This window comes from Bemisia tabaci, unplaced genomic scaffold, assembly GCF_918797505.1.
Source record: "Bemisia tabaci unplaced genomic scaffold, PGI_BMITA_v3".
Lineage (NCBI taxonomy): Eukaryota > Metazoa > Arthropoda > Insecta > Hemiptera > Aleyrodidae > Bemisia > Bemisia tabaci.
This window is the reverse complement of record NW_027311740.1, coordinates 197,698-218,616: the sequence shown is the minus strand read 5'-3', so window position 1 is coordinate 218,616 and position 20,919 is coordinate 197,698. Positions and strand designations below refer to the sequence as shown.

Below are 20,919 nucleotides of genomic sequence, written 5' to 3'. Positions count from 1 at the left end.
CAAGCAACAAGTTGGGTTACTTTTCTTTCAAAAAACAATTTCAGAAACAAGTTCCACAACATTAACATGCAGTTTCTTCCATTTTGCAAAAGTATGCGGAGATGAATCAAGGTACAGAAATGAACTGGATGATTTTGAATTAAAGTTTGCTAATTTTAATTGTACCTCAGATTCTTAAAACTGAAGTAATGTACAAATGCTAAGATAAAATTTAGTAAAGAGCTCAAAACTTCAATAAAAACTTATACAAAACAATAAAAAACTATGATGACTATTGGAAATGAGGAAAATCATTCACAGACTACATACGGTTGATGTTGAGTTGAAAATGAAAGATTACAAACTTATCAGCAAAATCTTGGGAAATCTATGCCATCAGGAATTTATTCAATCTGATGCGTAGGTAACTTCTTCAGAAATTTTGGTACGCTTGCGCCCTTTCTTCGGTGATTTGACTGGTTGGCTGAGTGTTGACTTGACTCTTTTATTCTTTCCATTCTGTTTTGCATTCCTCTTGTAGGAGCTTAGAGTCCGAAATGTTATACACTAAACGAAAAACCAAAGAGGTAGAAAATGAGATAATGAGAGAGAAAAAATTTTAAAAAGGTTATTCTTGAATAATATGAATCTTTTGGATGATTTGATTGAAATGTCATGACTCACTAATAACTTAAAGGATTCAATTTAATTAGGTATTAAAATAATTTCAAACATTTAATTATTTTTTTATTTTTTTTTTTTGAGAAAACCACAGAGTATTCACCATTTTATTGGTCAAAATATGCACAATGGTATACACAAGCATAATTTAGAGGGCTAGCAAGTAATTGCAATAACTAAATAATGTAATTTACAAAAAAAAAAAATTCTGTTGAGGTCTAGAGGTGACTTACTTTTTTATCCAAAACATCCATAAGATCACTTAGTTTACATTTGATGCCATGTCCTTTCAAATTATCAAAGAATTTTTCCAGCCACAGAGGTTCATACATTAGTACTTTAGTGTGTAACTGTTTATCTGCTCTGATGAATTCCAAAACAGGCTTTTCTAGTTCACCTGGAATTAAAATAAAAAATAAAAAGATTACAAAACAAAATAGACAAAAATCAATGAAACAAGCACCTCACCAAATCGAATGTAATTGGCCATAAGGCTTTTGCAAAAATTTTGAGAAGGTGTACAAAAAAAGCCCACAAGTGAGCTTCCAGTTGATTTGAGAAAAAAAATTACATACCTTCTTTCAAAAATTTAGATTTGACAGTTTGCGTTAAGGACTCTGGCATAGTGTCAATGCTCTCTTCTGGTAGCGTGCTGGCTTCTGAGGAAAAGCTATAAAGAGAAAGAAAAAAAGATGAATTACAGGAAACATTGAAGCATGTATGGAAGTAACCTTTAAAGCAGGTAAAACAACCTGTGAAAACTTTTAACTTTTTTTATTGCCTGCTAATATTTAAATGAGAATAGCACTATATTTGAACACAATTTTGACGTAGTTTAACAGAAGTGCACCAAGTCGCATCAAATTCAACTTAAGAAAAAGAGTTTGAAATTTTATTCCTTCATAAGACGCAATGTTAAGCACAAAATTTAACTACTACTTTTATTATCAAAATATTACCTTCTGATTTTCAATTTTTAATAGGAGAAAATTTGTGAAAGGTTGAATTTAAAACAACTCTTCTGTACCATCTTAGCATGATTAGTGAATTTTTCTTGGTGATTACTTGCGGGATCAAACTGTCCAATGATTTTTATCACTAGGATGTAAAATACAAAATTTGAGACTGACAAAAATATATAAATTTAGAGACTTTGTGTACTACCTGCATTCAAACTGGTTTTCTCCATTGCTTTCTTCACTTTCAGAGTCTGAATCACCAACATGATTTGCAGAGCTGGTTGGTGGCTGGTCCTTAGTAGCACCTTCTTTCATTTCTTTGTTTTCGGTACCCGATAAAGCTTCAATTGTTGGATGCAATTCACTGTAAATATATCGAAGAAGTACTTTGCCTTTCTTTTTGCCCAAAGATGGTTTCAAACCATACTTGCTCAGTTCATTCTGGAAAAAAACCCTGATAATTAGTCTTTTGCATTGTGAGGCAAAAATAAAGAGCACTAAACATACTTGAACAATTAGCTGATACCACTTTATTAAGGAAAAATTAGTAGCTTCTTTGAGCCTAGATTGCAAAAAAAAAGTTTGACAGGATTGATTTTAGCATACTTCATCTTTGCAGGGCTATAAAAGAGTAGATTTTTTAATGCTTGCACTTTGGTTTGTCGCAAAAGGATCAAAAATTGAATTTTTTGTAGAAGAATGCAGCCTGAGTTGCTTTACAGTTTGTTTTTCTTTTCATTTAGCTTTGGCGAATTTACAGCCGATTAAGGTGCAACTTGCAGCAACTTTGCCACCTAAATTTGGAACGAGATCATTAAATTGTGCGTAAGTTTTTACAAAAGTTTTCCAAACTTTCCTCCGGATAAAATGACCTATTAAACTTCTAATGCTGCTCGTTCATCAGACAATACTTAATCAGAACTGTGAAAATTATGTCAAAGCTATTATGCCCAAAGAGTCTCAATAAAAAATAAGTAATATAATGATAAACTCACTTTGATTTCAATAGTCTTCATGCCACTGTAATCCAACATTGGGGTCACCTTGTTGGAGTGAATTAACTGGGGAGAAGGTGTTCTCATAACTTCTTGTCTTATGGTTTGACAAGGGGCATTGGAAGTTCCTGGAGCTTGTTGAATATTGCATTCAATTTGATTGAGTAGTGATTCATTCTCAAACAACGAATCATTAGCGAAATTTTCGCTCTGTTGTCGTCGTTTCTTCGGTGAGGCACTGCGGTCTACAACTTTGGCACTGAGTTTTACTGGAGAGGGTGATTTGGATTTTAACCTGACAGACTGATTGAAAGGTGAGCTACAGGATCTCCTTGAATTATTTAAAGGAGAGACACTAGTAGCACTTAGATTGAGATGATCTTCTGGGGAGAGAGGAATTACATCTTGACTGTTTTTGTTTGATGTGGAGCCTGATGATACTACAATTTTATCTTGACTGGCAGTTTTTGGGGAATGTCTGTCATTACTACTTTCTTTCCGACACTCAAGAGGTGACTTGGGGGGTGAGTCCTCAGCAGCAGTAAATACACCATACCCTTCATCAAATGCTTCCCAAAATGGACTTATGTACCCGTAATTAGCCTGCGTTTCTTCTTTGCTCCCGGAATTATTTCCAGCCGGACTCGGAGGAAGTGAGTGAACTTCCGCTTCACTTCTTAATCCAGGACTGCTACTTCCTCTCCTTTCATTTCCTGGAAGGATCACGGTTGAATCACTGCAATTTAAATCGGACTTATTGCATTCTTCTTCATGGCCGATATTATCAAGAATTGGAGGAGAGTTAGGATTGGATAAACTGTCCAACTGAAGAGTTCCAACAGTGGAAGCGGATGATTCTAGTGTCAAATCAACAGAGACTATCTTTTTGTCTTCAAGGCAACTTTTCTTTGATTTATCACCATGGTCTGAAATAGACGACTTCCGTTTGCGGGAGGTAAAGCCGTTACTAGATGTAGTATCCTCATCAGAAAGGTGTGGTAATTCAAATGGAGCAGAATTTTCTTTGTTGTCAAAGCAAGTGCTGTCAGTATTTTCTTGACTGTAATGTTTTTCCGTAACAGTGTCTCTCATTTCCTGAGAAGCACTTTTGACTGGAGATATGATCTCGATCTCAGTTCCTTGACTGGATTTTGTGTTTTTATCATCGCTCAACTTGAAAGGCTCTTCCTCTAAAGAATCAATTGCTTTGATATCAAATTCTGAATCAGTATCTTTGGTACCTTTTTTTTCAGAGGCATGAGAAACTATGTTGTCAATTGTTTCTTCATCACCCTGCTTTGACAAGCTTTGAATTGACTCAACTAGCCTAAGTAAATTTTCAGGATGGCTTTCCAAAAATGATGTATTCTGTGATGGAGCTTCTTCTGCACCAAAGATGTCAGGAGATAGACTTCTGTTTAGTTTGTCACTGCTTTTATTATTATTTTGAGCACTTTCTGAGGAGGCTGGGATTTGTTTGCATTCAGGACGACTTATATTTCGTGGTGATTTACTCTGGGCACTGACAAAAGGATTTAATTGCATTTTTGGTTTTGTTTGATTGCTAACGGGCGATTCAAAATACAACGATTTGGTGATTTGTTGCTTATTCAAAGCCTCTCCTGCATAGACGGAAGGAAAACTAGGACTCTCTTCACCGAAGCACTCAGTATCATGAAGATATCTGATAAGCGCTGAATCTTCATACCTCTCTGCAAGACTACAGAGTTCTGTTTTTACGCCATCATCCAACTTTGAAAAATCTACAGTAGCACAGTACAGAAATTCTAGAAACAAATCGATGCAAGTTGTTGTAAAATCATTCCAAGCCAACAAGTGGGTTTGACTATTTGTTCTGGGATCTGTCTCTGAGATCAAATCATCGAGAACACCAGGGCAGCGCGCAAAAAAAACAAGTCTGTGAGCAGGAATTTCCTTTTCTTCTTTCGTGAGAATTTTCACATCACTAAAAGTTTTATTCCTCAGCAAATGCCGCCAGCTGGTTGATAAGTCCTGCAATGATGATGCTTGCGTTGACTGCATTCGACTGGGCTTTGAGTTTTGCTTGTTTCCTACTTTAATGCATTCTGAATGGGAAGTAAAGGTATTTTTTGACTTCACTGAGCTTGATTGAATGATAGCTGACGTTGCGTCTGAGCTCTTAGAAAAAGCTGGTTTGAAAATTTCTTCCAAATATGCATCAGACTTGATCTGGAAAGTGATAAAATAGGGAATAAATTTAGCACTTTGATCACAAAAATCCTACATGTAGGAAAGTTGTTGTAAAAAAAAAATGAGGGAATGATCCTAAAAAATTGAAAACTGCATAGTGATGAATGAAGAGAGTAGGATAAAGAAGTTACTTATGACATTATATTGATTTGAAGTAGTTCAGTACAAAAGTGTGAATAATTGATTTCGATATTCCAAAAGGAGTTACTTTCATTCTTATCAAAGTTAGTGCTAACTTTCAACAAGTGATATAGATAGCAATAAAATACCTTATAAGGTACTCTGTGACGAAAAATCTGATCTTTTTCTGTTTCTTTTGGAAGACCTATTGAACATTCTTGTATTATATTTGTACTGCAACTGAGGTTTTAAGATTTTAAGTGACATTGCAAGGGAATTTACTTACTTTTTGAAAAACCATTTAAACTGCCAAGGAGCAGAGTAATTATTTATATGCCCGTAAAGTGAATGGCATAATTTGGGAACTGCCTAACTCTGTTGCAACGTTTTAGTTCTTCCTCACACATACTCATAAAAAGAAAACCAGTGAGGGATATTCATAGACTAATTATTCAATGCTTTCTATTATGGGTGGAATATGACATTGTAAGGCACTTCTATCCAATGTAGTGGCCAATATTCTTCACAAAAAGGGATGACTAGATCATGGTGATAGAAGTGGGCAGTTTTCCAAGCAAGCTATTTGATTCAGGATCACACATAAGGGTAAGCTTTGGGTCTGCTAGATGAAAAATTGAAATTATAAAGATTTTTTTCAGAGAAGGAGAAAGAAAAACTAAAAAAACATCCAGAATTCAACATGAAAAACAAAATGAGGCTAAAGAAAAGAACTTCTAACTCACCGGAGAATCAGATTCTTGGATAGGCGCTTTGGATTTAAGGCGCTCATAAATGTTTCCAGAGCTTGGAGCTATGGAGTCAGATAGATTAGGGACATAAAATAGATCGCTCGACTCAATTTCTTCAGTGGAAAGCTGCCATAAGTTCTTGGACTGAAAAAAAAGGAGAAAAGAGTATTTAAGTACTCTATGAAAAATTTTACAAATCATAAGCCTTTTGTTTACTTTTGTTTGCCTTTGTTTTTCAAAGCTAGGAGAAATTAATGCAACACATTCGGTAAAAGAAGAGGGGTAAAAAAAATGGGGCAGAAAATTGGGCCGAGACTCATTCAACAAAATGGCAAAGTTATATAGAGAGACTTCGAAACCACACGAAATTTTGCAAAAAAACTGCAAGTGCTCTCAAAAAAGCATGACATAAAATATGCGAACATCCACAGTCTAAAAAATCGCTAAAAATCACGAAAAACTACATGCACCTGGTGAAAACTCCAGGTTACTGCGCAGAAAGTGATTGGAATTTTCGAACTGAAATTATGAACTCAAACCAAACCCATTCCAGCCTTCCTTTTTCCAGCCCATTCCAAGGTTCGCACAGCTCAAATAATTTTAATATCTTTAATATTAACTTTCCTTGAATTCTAGCTGATGTTTAGACTGAGTAAAGTTGCACATCAACAAGTGAATGCTTAATATACAGTAGAGCTCTTTAATTTCAGGAACACTAAATGCTCGCAAAAGAGGATATAATACAAATTGAATGATATCAAAAGTACTGAGTGAATGGATAAAGTATTTACTTTAGCTTTGAATTTAGACTGGATCTTGGATTTAACATTTTCTGGAGATTCAAGTCCTAAGTCCACAGGGCTATCATTTGACATTAGAATGTTGGCAACCTTGTCCGCTAAAATCCGTTCTTGATCTTCTTTACTTCTGGTGAACAGTTTTGACTGTAGCTTCTTCTTTTCACCTGCAATTGAAAGAAAAAAAAGCACATGAAATTATTAGCAAGAATTTTCTTTCACTACTAAGGATTAATTTTAAATTATTCAGAACTAAACGTTGCATGGATTCTTCATAGAAATTTCAAGGCCTGGAGAACACTTTAAAATTTAAAGTACATTATGGAACATGTTGCCTGATTCTCAGTGTATTTACTGCAGGAACTACGCGGTAATCGAAGGTATTTGCTATGGCATACATATTCATAAATCTTAGCACATAGAAGCGTATTTTTCTTGATGATTGGTCGAACCAAAATGGGTGGATCAAGCGGTTTCGTATTTTGTTTTGGCGCAATCATAATTTTTTGGAACAACGTCAGGACTCACCAGGCGGAGAGAAGGTAGAATTTTTACAAACGTTGGAGTCAAAATATAATCCTACAAAAAGTAGGGTTTAGAAATGACCTGATGAAGATGATGGCATCTGACCGGCATCAATTCCAAAAGTCTAACTTCAATGTTTACCAACCCGATTATGATCTTGCTGCCATTATGGCGGCATTTTGGCTTGACCGATCATCAACGAAAATACGTTTTTGGCGGTGTTTGAATGTTGATTCACAATTTCATTCACCTACTTTTAGACAATGGTAAGATTGTATCATTAAAAAAGCAAAAGAAAAAGAAGAAATTAACGCTTTTCATACCAGAGACAAACTTAGAAGATTTTGGTGCAATCTGTACAACAGCTTCTGGAAGAGAAAACTGTTCCAGGACCTTTCTTTGCTCCAAAGCCTCAGCTTCAAAACCCATTTCCATTAAGGCCTCTGATTCTTTCATTATGTTCTTCATTTTTGATTCTTGCAATGATATTGAAAGAGCAAGTGCCAGCTCCAAACTGGCATCTTTTGAACCCTGAAAGAAACAGAGGAAAAAACACACAGAGATCAATGATACAGAGGATATCCAAAAAGTAGTCTGGCTGGTTCTGTAATTGAAAAACTGAGCTGACAAGATGCTAAATCAATTTGAAAGATCAACTTAGAAACTGCCCAATGAGTATGAGTTCAAGATTAACTCACTCAGTTAAAAAATTTACTAAGTCATGGTTAAAGCTTAAGTAAAACAAAAATCTGGTCCCACCATCGTTTAAACAAACAATTCTACCAAGCAGTACATGGATAAATGTATAGCATCCTGATTAATTACACTGATTGTACCAAAGTGAAGGGACGACCACCCTTGAGAAGTACATACTTTAGTAGACTTGCCACCTTATTTTAATGGCTGGTGATAGTCAAAAGTCGAGGTTTGGCTACAACACGAGCCTCAGTATACATTTTCAATTTTGTTTAGTGTGGCCATACATGATAGGTAACCTATATCCAACAGGCACAAAGCAAGGGTATAGTAATTAGGTACTTCAGAGGGTCTGGACGGACTTGCTGTAAACGTAACTTCTAGAAAACATACATTCATCATCAATGATTTTTTTTTAACATTGTTCTTTGAATGGAAATATATAGTATTAATTTAAAATTCCTTAAAAATTAGAACAGAGGTAACAACAAAAAATCATTAAAAGTCTACCTTCGATGCTGAAGTTGTTCTGCGAGTTGTTGGCCTGACAGTTTGGGAAGAGAGAAAACCAAGCGCAGCTCTTTCTTCATTTTGTTTCAATTGCAAATCTATTGCTTTGAACAGTTGGTCCGTTGAGATACTTTGCTTAGTGGCACAAGATTTGATGTGAGGGACTAATTTTTCAAATTTCTTCAGGCATATGGGGCAACGTTTGAGTTCATTTAGTCTCTTCCACCTAACATCTTCTAAAGTATCATTGCTAGATGCAGGCTCACTCTTTTTTGGTTTTTCTACCTTTTTAGAAGAAGGTGCTGTACTGGCCTCCTGAAAGCTATAAAGCATTAAAATGAAATACATACATTAAGCCTCTATCATAGGGCAGCCTCGTGCTCTGCGATGCCCAATCCCCATTGCCCTTTGTCCTCCCAGAGACCATCAGGCAATTGGCACCTTCTGATCTCCTCCTCCACCCCTTGTCGCCAACCTTTCACAGGACGTTCACGCCGTTGCCTTCCGTGAGGAACGCAATTGAAAACCTGCTTGGGCAACAGATCGTCTGCCATCCTTCGCACATGTCCATACTAGACTAACTGCTTGGACCTGATTTCCTGCATGATGTCATTCTCCACACCCATTATCTCGCGCACTTTTACATTGCAGATATGCTCTCCTCTTGAGATGCCAGCAGACCTCCGCCAAAAGTCCATCTCAGTTGCCCTAGGCATGTCTTTGGTCCTTTTCTTCAGTTGCCAGACCTCACTCCCATAAGTTACGGTTCTCTTCACCATGACATTGTAAATTTTTCTTTCAGTCTCCTTAGAGATACTCTGGTCCCAGAGAACACCATTTAGCATCGCAATAGCTTTCCTGCCTTGTACATTCCGATCTTTAATAGCCCGATCCAAATTTCTGTCCTTAGTTAACCACACTCCTAGATATTTATACTCTTCACAGTCTTGAATTCTCCGACCATCCTCCAGTTTAATGCTTTGCTGATCCCCACCGATAAACAACTTCTCTGTCTTTACCACATCGACTTCCATCCCCCGCGTACGGTATACTTCCACTAACTTGTGCGTCATGTAATTTGCATCTACTTTGTCCAAATTCGTTCTTCATTAAAATGAAATCAGATGTCTAAAAAGAGGAAACCTAATATTTAACTACAATTTTTTATTTAACTGTACAATGGCCTCTTTTGGATGAAGAAAAAAAAATGAGTTTGGCTCAACTGTTGTTGAACCAATGTAATTTGACATGTGACTATTTTAGGTCCTCTAGGATTTCACTTCAAGATTTTAAATTCCTACAAATTTTACAGAAAACAATTTTTTTATCTGTGCTGCCGAGCATTTCCTTTACTGTGACTACAGCAAAAGCGACAACTTGTTCCCTTTTTTGAGTTCCCATTAAAAATGGGTTTTGTCTGTGAAATGATTAGAGACTGAAAGATCTGAAATGGCAGACATGATAACATATTTGCTACGTCACAATTCACAAAGATCTCGAAAAAATACTATCACAGAGTAAAGAGGCAAATTAAAAGTGTGAAAAAAGAAGAAAAAAATAAGTTAATAATTGTAGTTTCTCTAAAATATGAAATGACATTAAAATTGGATACCAACCATGAGATAGTTTCATCCAGATAAATGTTGCTGTTTGGTTCAAATGGATTTTTTGGATGAGATTTCGGTAGGATTAAAGTATCTTCTAGGTATATGTTCACATCATGCTTCGTCTCTGGTTGCTGATCAGAACTTTGAAATGAAGACGAGTCTCTTGAGCATTCATCACTGGATATTGTTGAGGTGCTCGTTGCTGTTTTGAGAGCACTTTCTTTCGGAAGATTGATTTTTTTGGATGATGAACTTGCTCGGAAAAATTCACTCAGGGAGGAACGCCTTTTACTGAAATATATTAAAAAATATGGATACCATCAAAATTATTCTGAAAACTCCTCAATGTGATGAAATTCACAGTCCCCCTGCATGATCTATATTCTAGATATCCCGAGGGATTATACGCCTGTGGACCAAAAAAAAAAAAAAAAAAAAAAAAAAAAACCTAGGTACATGATCTCTTAGATACAATTGATCATGTAAAGTCCATGGTTTACTAACCCTTTGACTCCTACGGACGAGAATTCTCATCTTAGAACTTCAAAAATCTTCATTTTTTAAGTTATTTATTTTAAAAAAAAAATTGGGTGCTGGTGATTGACTTTTAGTGACTGATCTACACTTCTACATACTTAAGGATAAAGCACTTACAATTTCAAGCTGTTTGGTTGAGATGTAAGCAAATGAAGATAAGAAAACTAAACACAGACATTTTTCCCATTCATAGCATCATCATGGTGTGAAAATCTAACTCAGGGGTCAAAGAGTTGATGTATTGATTTTAGAGGTGCATTGAAACATTCATGAATGTACACAATGCATCATTGCAATAATACTAACCAATTGTACTTGGTGACTCTGCTTCTTTCAAATTCAAAATGAAAGAAATTCAAGAAGTAACTATTTTTTATTGTTGAGATTTGAGACTAAATGATGGAATACACTTTTTAAATCAATGGAAAACGGTTGTAGAACATAACTGGATGGTGATATTTACCTTTGATTACTGTTGCTACTGCTCTTGTTTCCTTTTGATTTGCCTGGTTTTCGTTTAGTGGAAAGTTTGTTTGATGAAGGTTTGTCAAAGCGTTGAGAAAAGTATTCACTTGTTAAATCCATAATTCAATTTTTTCGGGGTTGGAAAGAAAAAGCAGCCTGGAATCAATTATTAAGATCAACAAGTCAATTAAAAACTGAGTTAATTATTAAGAATCTAAAACTGAAAAAGAAAAGACTGTACCACAATTTAAGAATAGTTTGTTGGAGAGGGATCACTTCAGAATTGATCATTCTACTCCAGAAATTTTATTTAATGGAAAATGCTTGAAGTCAAAGCAAAAAAAGTTGACCGTTAGAATGTGACAGAAAACAGATGTAAGTTGACTTAAAAAGTACAACAGACGATATGCTGTCTTTATTATTAGCATTGAGAGTGGATGCAAAAATCTAGATGGTGGATCCTCCCATCTTATTTGGAAAGTCAGTTACTTACCTAACAAATAAGACGTGGACTTTGAAAATACATATTGATAGTAGAATGATTGAGTGACTACATTATTCGATATAATGTTGAGCTCTTGGTTCAAACTAAAACAAACTACCACAACCTCATGTACAAATTATTTGTGAGTTAATTGTGTTGATTCGTTACAATTTAGTCATTGACTGGTCATAAATCAATTAAGGACTCATTAAGCACAAGAATTTTCAATTGTAAGAAACACTTGGACACATTTTACCCCCATGGTGCAAATCAGGTGTTCGTTAACATTTGAATCATGATGTAGCCACTACGTAAATCAGTCTTTGACTTAAATGGCTCATAATAATAGCGTTGATAATAATGAGAAAAAGGCCCAAGACTCTAGTCCTTGATTTGTCTTGGGTTCCTAATACCTACCGGGAGAGATCCTATGGGATTCAGAAAAAAAAATGTTGAAAAGAGGAAATTATGTAAGGTACTAAGTAAGTAGATTACCTTTGGATAAATTTACTTTCCAGTATCCTTTGTATAAACATTCATAGTAGCCCACTTTTCATCCATTTCCAGATTTTCCAATATTTTTTCTTTTGTTTTGGGAAGCTCTGCAAATCCGGCAGTTAATCTGATCAATTCCTTTCTTTCCAACTCCTCATGAGAAGCATCCAAGAAACCTTCTTTTATGCGCTGTCTCCATCTAGCTGGAGCAGGAGTCAGCCTATCGAGAGATGATCAAGAACGAGAAATAATAAAAAAAAAACCATAGATTTGGTAGCAAGGTAGGATTGTCTTATAAGGTAGTCAGTTGGGATGCTCAGCCCACAAAACTGATAAAAATGGCAACAACTCACTTCTACAGCTCTAAAAACTCCGATGGTTATTGATAAGGGTCTATTCTTTCTTGGTGCTTCTTAGCAAAACCACCAAGACCAATCTACACAGGTCAGTCATTCTCGAGGACGAGTTTTGGAACTCTACTGCGCAGTGACGTAGTATTGAGTGCCTGCATTGTATTACTTATGGGAGCACCCATTGTGACATAGCATTGAGTGCCGCCGAGTTAGGGCTGGGCGGGGGAGTGGATCTCAAGAGGATGCGCAATGACTGACCTGTGTGGATTGGTCTTGAAAACCACTCCAATAGCTCACAAATAACCAATTGGACACCCCTGAGTATATTACATCAATACTTAAAAGTAAGACTTGTCGCAATTATCATCAGTCTTTGAATTCCTTTTAACCGCGGAGACTATATTTTGATGTACTTACTTACACGTCAAGAAATACAACTCAGATAATGTGAGAGATAAAATTGAAAAATGAGCTGAAAGACGAGATAAATTGTCTATAGAGGTTGGGTGGAAAATATTACCTACAATTCTGAGATGTCATCATCTTTGTGTAATCATATTTCATGAAAAGCTCAAGTATTCCAGTAAATTAGACAGTATTGGGGAGACATCCAACTCACCTCGTACTATCTCTCCTAGTTGACAGCAACACAACAAGAAGATTCAAAAAGATTTTCATAGATTCACCCATTGCCTACGAGAATAGAGAGGCCGTAACTACGATTCTGTGACGTCACGCTAGTAGATGGAACTCGGGCGCGATTTAACATGTGTTCTTATGGGAGAACGCATGACACATGTTTCTTTGGTGCTAATATCTTATCAGGGGTTGATCTGATGCAAAAATTCACAAGAACCTTTATGAAAGAAGATAAAATTTCACATCAGGAAACTGCCTAGTTCATAAATTACATTGTCTGATAATTGAGGAAATAAAAGCTAAACACAACTAAATACCAAAAATTGTTACTCCTCTAGGATTCAAACGCGCCGCTCAATGGCGGCTCTGATTGGTTCACACAGCGATTACCCTACTAGTTTGGCGTCAAAAAACCGAGTGGTTACAGCCTCTCCATTCTCTTAGGCAACGATTCACCGTAATGTCAAACTCCCAGCTAAATCAACTAAAGAGAAATCAAGTTTATACGTCTCAACCATGAGTGAAATCAGATGATCTACCGGCGACCCCTCGGCCATGGGCCGCAAGTCCAGTGCATGCTGGTGTACTTGCTTACAAACACTTTTACATATATGAGGCCTCATATGTAGCAATCGCGGATGTGAAAAATTACCTTTTCGAAACAGGCTTAAAAAACTGTTTTGTTCACACAAAAATATAATATGTTCGGCTCTGCCATAATGTACAGATCTCTAAGATCACATCTCAAGTATTTTCTCAAAATTTTCTTGATGCCAAAACAGTTTTTTGAATGTGTTTCAAAAAGTTAATTTTTCACGTCCGCCAATGCTACATATAAGTCCTCATATCCTTAGGAAAAGTGCTAAATACCACAGGTAGATTGCCTTAAAACCGTTCCGAAAAAAAAAAACTATCCTTTTGTAGAACACAGTGCCTTCCTGGCCATGTGCATGTACCCTCAAGGATTTAGTCGATTCAGAGAGAAAACTATACAACAAATCCAACTTTAGTGATAGCTAGTTAGTATTGCAGACACTTACTCGAGAAACGTAGTGAAGGCTATGCCAAAGGCAATGAAACAAGATGCAAACACGTTCCTGTAGAAGTATGAAGGAGTCCCTCTGGTTCTTCTTGGTTTATACCTAGGTTCGTTAGGATACTGTTTCTCTGGAGGTTCCATGTAAGAAAGAGTTAAATCTTTTTGAAAAGTCTGCAAAGAACTTTCATTAGAATGTGCGTAAAGAATCTAACTTGGCTGTGAAATGACAAGTGCAAACGTAAATGAATTCCAATAATGCTGATGATGGGAGGTCAGAAAAGACAAACAAGGAAACACTTGGAACTGGACGGGCAGCAATGAACAGTAAATATTTACAGCATTATCAGTAATCAGCACTGTAATTGTATGGTCTATAATGTGTATTGAGAATTGAGATTTGAGATTACTCGAATCGTGTTGCGCGAAAAGTGAGGTTAGATTGAGAAATAATTCACCAGCACCTCAGTGATGCCAGGCGTACGGATTTATCCGTGCCGCGCGGACATTCCCTATACCGACGCGGACCGCGTACGGACAAAAACCCGTTGCAAAAACCTCATGGGAAAAACGCTTCCCTATATCTTAAATATCCGTACGCGTGACGTCACAGAATGACGCTCAGCCAATAGCAGCACGGAGAGCGGTAGAGCGACAGAGCGTACGGATCTCGCTCTCGCACACGGAGCACCATGGGAGCACCCCTCTATGGGAGCACCCGGGAACACTGCACCACTCAAACCGAGACAATCTCTCACCACCACTCACACGGTTCGTTCCTTGTTTCTGCCTTGTTTCCGTTTCCGGTAATCCATCCGGACCGGATACGAGGATCTCAAATGAGTCAAGCGGGGGAGGGGGTTGTCATTGGTGTGAGCTCAACTTTCTTGAACTTTTATTGTTAGCAGCAAAAAAAAAGAACTGCTTTCGGTGAAAAATATCCATTTGCAATTTCCCGGACAGCTCAACGTGATAATACTCTCAAAAACATTCAATCAATTCATGCCATATTTTGAATAAATTGTAAAACGATGTTATAGACATTCGATGTTTTCACGTTTCATATTTTAAGGTATCGTTCGAGTGGGCCAAAATTTCCAAATAATTGACAGTTAGAAATTAACAATGATGATAACAGCGCAGCATGGTTTGAACTGAGCATTTTTTGCCAACGAGGAGTGACTCTACACACGGAAAAAAATTGAATGTTGATTTAGCATTTAAACTGTTAAAAATATGAGCGACAAGTATCCAAATGTTGATTTCACATTTTAAAAAATTCGAACTCAACATTGAATTTGTTCATTCAACTGTGGACGGAGTTAACATAGCATTTTTTTATTGTAAAATCAGCATTTATATTTGTCGCGCATTCTTTTAACATTATAAATGCTAAAGCAACATTCCATTTTTTTCTGTAAGAGAAGTTAAGTGTTGTCACTTAATAAGTAAGTAGGTGGAGTTAAACTAAGTAACAATGGATGATCAATAATGAGACAATTTTTTGCAGTCTGCAAAGGACACTTGTTAATTCAAAAAATTGTCCGTTGGGGAGTATTTTGAAGAAATGAAACAATAATTAATTACAAAGGCAGAAACACAACAAAAGAGTGTCGAATGCTATTCACAGCTTTAAAGGCAATTTTTTTCAAAACATTGATGCAAATTATGGCCAGCAATTTTAACACAATCCTTTTGGGAATGCCTAATACAGTGTTCAACATCAAAAAGTGAACATCCGTGTTTTTTGACCCCCCAAAAATTTTGCCACTCTGTGCTGAACAGTTGAAATTTCCGCATCTAGAATCCTTCTTCGCTGGCCCTGTCAATTAGTTAATTCGGTTGATAAAATGCAGGGAATCGACATTTAAGCCTTGGACATGATATGGTCTGAAACATTTACGTGTTCTAGTCTTACCTATCAACAGTTCAAGTCCCAAACCACGTACCTCGTTTACGATGTTTACAAATCTCTGCTCTCTTACTTTTTTTTAAAGGAGAATGACTAAACATGATTGCTTAAGATTTTCACAAAATATTCAGCAGAGGAAAAATCACTGAAGGTTTCAAGAGTTAGATGTGGAGCTGTTTCGTACTTAAAGAATCAAGTATGGAATGTTGTAAACCAAGATACGTAATTTGGGATTGTTGTAATTAAATATTAAAGTGGATTACATAACTGTTGTCGTTCATTATTACAGGACAATAAATATGAAGAGTTGTGGGTACTCTGCTGTAGGTGCTGAGTTGAGTAAGAACTGGAGGAAAGCACAAAAAACACCGGAAATAAAAAAACTGAAATAAATAAACTCATGGGTATGTATGTAATTCAGATGAAATTTATTAATCAAATAACTAAGAAAATTAAGAACCCAGATTTCAAAATTTTAAATTCTAAGTAAGCAATAAGTAGAAAACAGTAAAAATTTTGATCTTACAAAACTACAAACAACACCAAATGTTACCCAAATATGAATAAGTAAAATGAGTACTCCAAGACAGGGCTGGATTAAGGGAGGTATAATAAAGGCTATAGCTTCGAGTAGCAAATTTCAGAAATGAGGTAACCGATTCCATTACCTTTTTTTCTTTTTTTCCAATCTTATTACGCTGTTGATCACATAATCACAAAGCAAAGACTTGGAGGTCATACCTAGTGAAATCTAAGGTATTAGCCCACAGCGGCATAATCGTGAATCCGGCCCAGTATTATGAAAATGAAATTTGAATAACGGAGAAAACTATGGTTAGGTATACTTTAATTTACGGCAACAAACAGGAGTGAAAAGTAAAAATACTCAAGAAAAAAAAATAACAAAACCAGGAGTTTGGAATACCTAGGTGTAAAAAATGCCGAGAACTTATGAACCTAAAGCCACTATATAGAAATACTAAACTGCACCAATGGGAATAAATTTACAAAAATAAATGACAAGACAGAATTAAAACTCATTGGATTCAGCTTGATTCCTCCTGGGAAGAGTTGGTCAGTGAAGTCATGAAATTAAGGAGTCTCTACCTCCTCTTTCAAAATAGCTTGCATTGTTAACTGATCTCATATCATCCGCAAAACACCCAAACCATGTGCCTCGTTTGCAGTTTTTCAAAATCTTTGCTCCTTTTTAGGTTCTTAAAGGAGAACGACTCAACATGATTCTTTGAAATTTTAACAGAATATTTTTCGCACAGAGAAGAAAAAGCACTGAGGATTTCAAGAGTTTACGTTGAGTGATTTAGCGGGTAAAGAATAAAGTACAATAGGTAGCCAACTGAGATATGTGGTTTGGGAGTTTCACCTTTGATATGTACTTGAAATTTGTCATGGGAAACTATCACAGACTATAATATTCCATTGCACAAAAAAAGAAAATGGCCTCTATTCTGTTCCACTAAAAGGAAATACAAAGGAGAGTGTCAATCATTCTCCTCGTTTTGGGGAATACATAAGTACTGCTACAAGATTTTGCCCTCTCTTGTACAAAAGAACGTATCTCCATTGCGCTGTTTCAGTATTTTTTAAAGACATTACATTTTTTCATGGGAGGACTGTCGCATGAGTTTGCATAGTGTCCATGGATTCTTTCATACACATGTGAGAATGAACACTGAAATTATCAGACTTAGTGTCACGGTTCTCTCAAAATAAAATAAAATTTTCGTAGAAATGGTGAGACAGTGCAGATGAGAGTCGTTCCTTCGAACAAGAAATGACAATTTGTCAAATAAGTTGAAGAGAGTTTATTAGGCATGGGTGTTTCATTTGTCTTGTCTTGATTTTAAACTTTGCAAAAAGTAAGTTTTCCTTCTTAACATGAGAATGCTTCAGATATTTTCGAAAGGCTAAAATCATGGAGTTTGGCACACAGACATAAGCTCTTCGTACAACAAATAAAGTAGCATCTACTTATTTTCCTTGCTTACCTGATGCCTTTCACAGTCATCATCAAGTATAAATACACTATCATAGCATATGCATTTGACAACTGATACACTCAAGACATTAGATGAACAAGGAGGATAAGTATAAGTTTACCAAAGATCATATCAATGGCCAAAGTGTGAAACCATTTGTCTCCTTTTGTGACACTGCAGACTTTCTGTCATACTCTATTTTTCTTTAGACAGCTAGTCAACGTAATGCCTTGAGTAACTTTCTTGATTTTTTTTCATGTTAGCAGAATATTTTGCAAACATTTCAAGCTATAAAGTTGGCTTGTTTCTCTTTGAAAAAATAAAACAAAAGGGCAAATGAAACACCGCAATGGAAATTCATGATTTTGCACTTTGGTCATCGACAATCAATTAACTTGGCGACTTGTGTTAAATTTGTGAATTGTGCACAGATGTTACCCAAATCATGAAATATCACTAATTTTTCCCATTTCTCGAAGTAGGGCTGGGAAATTTAGCAAATGGCGTCCCGCAAAATACAACGTGAACACACTGATCAATCTATATGCTTCAGAAATGAGCATATTCATGATATAGCACATCACTTCTTCAGGTCAGGATGAACAAATCATAACTAGATGAGTTGCTCATTATTTGTAACTAATTTTCATTTTACTCTCTTTGATGAAATGAGCCAAATGTGTGCTATATCACGATTTGAACAACAGCCACGCACGATTCATGCATTGGGCAAAAACCTGCCCAGTTCGTACACTGGACAACACAATCTGCATGTAACATATGTATAATGAAATCCATCGAGAAAATTACAACCTACTTAAATAAATATACTTGCATTCGATTGATGCAAAATATTTCTTAAAATAAAATGTTCTTGAAGAACTATGCTTGATTTAAGTGGAGAAACGAACAGGGGATAAATTTCAATCTTATTTTTTGGGCGGAACACCATGAGGGCTCACTACTATTTCACAAATAAAACATTGAGGTTCATGGTCATCTAGAAATTTCATTTGAGTACTTCTGAATAAAAGCTTCGGGTGAACAGTTTCTTCAACAATTTTAGAACACAAGCAATATTCTCAGTTACCTACGTTACTTAGTTCAGAATGATACTACACTCCCAACTAATAAAATAAACATTTTTGTTTCATGAACTTATTCATTAAGTATCAAATTTCGATACAGCAGAGGACACTTTATTCTTAGAATAATCGTGGTTGAATTTAGTGGCTTAACAAAATCCTTGTAAAATGAACATATATATATTAGAAATGGCAATCCGATAAATTTAAAATATACCTATATTTTTTAGGAAAACCTTAGGAGCCCCCTTTTTCAATTTAAAAGTTCACATATATTTTTTGAAGTCTTCATAAAGGAAATATATTTTTTTCTGTCAAAAAAATAATTTTGTCAAGGCCTCGAAGGCAATGAATGTGAATAAAATTCCTGCTAAGCTATGAAATTACAAAGGTTTTGCTGAAAGGTTCAGTCGAGTTGAATGAATACAGCAGCTTTCTTTTATCTCTAATTTTTTTAAATGATTTAATTTAAGAATGTAAACTTAAAATGATTACCGAAAGTACGAACTGAGGTAAGGAACTTAAAATAAAAACTAAGTAAATCAATTTTTCTTGCAAAAATCATTCTGTCTGATTAAAATGATACTCAAAGGGGATTTATAAAAATCTTTGCTTAAAGATTGATAAAATAACAAAGAACAGGAAACAGAGGAGGATTCAACTTTTAAAAAGTTTTCCTCTCTTTATGAAACTCATGCACAGCCGCAATTTTTCACACCCAAAACATGAAAATTTCAAACCAGTTCAGGAAAAGAAAGATGTTGAACTATCCAAAGTTCATAATCGAGGAGGCTTAAGGCCAAAAGATTCAACTCAGAATGGTCAGAAAGCTAACTTTAGCTGAAACGGAGGTCCACATTTTACACTTTCAGGGGACAGCATCAGTTTTCTGAGAGTGGAATCAAGCGCAGAAAATACATTGAAAGAAGGCAAACCTATTTCAGAGGAGGTATAAGGAATAAAGAGAACTCTTGCTTGATTTCAAAAAGCAAACAGTTACATTAAAGTACACTTTGAAGGATCAAGGTCCATAGGTAGCTGCATTGAAAGAAGGCAAACCTATTTCAGAGGAGGTATAAGGAATAAAGAGAACTCTTGCTTGATTTCAAAAAGCAAACAGTTACATTAAAGTACACTTTGAAGGATCAAGGTCCATAGGTAGCTGCGGTGCTGCACTCATATCGAGTGGAGCAACTCCTGATTCCGCGACTAGATCTTTAGGTGGGTGTCCAAACTTCTGAAGCTCTAGCATTAAATCTTTCAATTGTATAAATCTTTCTCTTTTCAGTTCTGATGAATCATCAGGGTTTTCCTCTTCTAATTTCTTAACAATGACTAACATCAGTTCATACTGTTTCTTATACTTATCGTAATCCTCGGGAGAGAGAGAGGATTTATTTTTTTCCAACCAATCTGGGAAAGTTTTGCATAGGGCATCCATTGATGGATGTAGGACCTCTTTTGACAGGAACATTTCCATTATGTTTTGAACGAAAGGCACGAGTGTTTCGTCCGAGTTCAAATTCATACCGTTAAACATTGATGGCAACTCATCAGGTAAAGATGACTGTAGGTTATCAATACCTTCTGATATACTACGAAGTGTTTCTGATATTGTTTCTTTAAGGTCTTCCGGGGTGGGAGAGTTATCACTGGTCTCTCCTTCCAAAAGCTGGGAGGTATTTTCTAAAATTTTCTTGAATTCTTCGGGAGCTAGAAGTTCAGACAGGTCTTTACCATCCCCCATCTTTTCTAAATATTCTTTAATTTCACCGTTGAACTTCTCACTCACATGTTCTACGAATTCATCTAACCACTTATTGTTGGTGTTAGGTCCCACGGCTCCCTCGGACGGAGCTCCCACTTTTGTGGCTGCAGGTTTTTCAAAATCACCGATAGCATCATTCAACAGATCATCAAGTTCTTGGTCCTCACCAGATCCTGAAGGTGCATTCGATTCAGGATTTCCAACTTTGATGGGGGACGCGCCCTCACTAACATTTTCAGCTTTTTTGCTGGCCATGATTTTGTTTATTTGGTTTCTTCCTAGGTTAAATACAAAG

General features: G+C 36.0%; 2 protein-coding genes across 2 annotated transcripts; both read right to left on the bottom strand.

The window, feature by feature from the left end:
* Positions 1-132: 132 nt before the first annotated feature.
* Positions 133-14,310, bottom strand: LOC109033053 (uncharacterized). The gene is made up of 13 exons (XM_019045477.2): positions 13,864-14,310; positions 11,832-12,051; positions 10,851-11,008; positions 9,860-10,141; positions 8,244-8,565; positions 7,361-7,568; positions 6,507-6,679; positions 5,710-5,859; positions 2,615-4,825; positions 1,825-2,060; positions 1,236-1,330; positions 894-1,057; positions 133-546 (listed from the first exon to the last, which is right to left on the bottom strand). The coding sequence occupies exons 3-13, from the start codon at positions 10,970-10,972 to the stop codon at positions 388-390; spliced, it is 4,122 nt and encodes a 1,373-aa protein (XP_018901022.2). The 5' UTR covers positions 10,973-11,008; positions 11,832-12,051; positions 13,864-14,310; the 3' UTR covers positions 133-387.
* A 1,868-nt stretch (positions 14,311-16,178) lies between these two features.
* Pex19 (peroxisomal biogenesis factor 19) lies at positions 16,179-20,879 on the bottom strand. Its single transcript, XM_019045481.2, has one exon. The coding sequence runs from the start codon at positions 20,877-20,879 to the stop codon at positions 19,977-19,979; it is 903 nt and encodes a 300-aa protein (XP_018901026.1). The 3' UTR covers positions 16,179-19,976.
* Between the last annotated feature and the right edge of the window lie 40 nt (positions 20,880-20,919).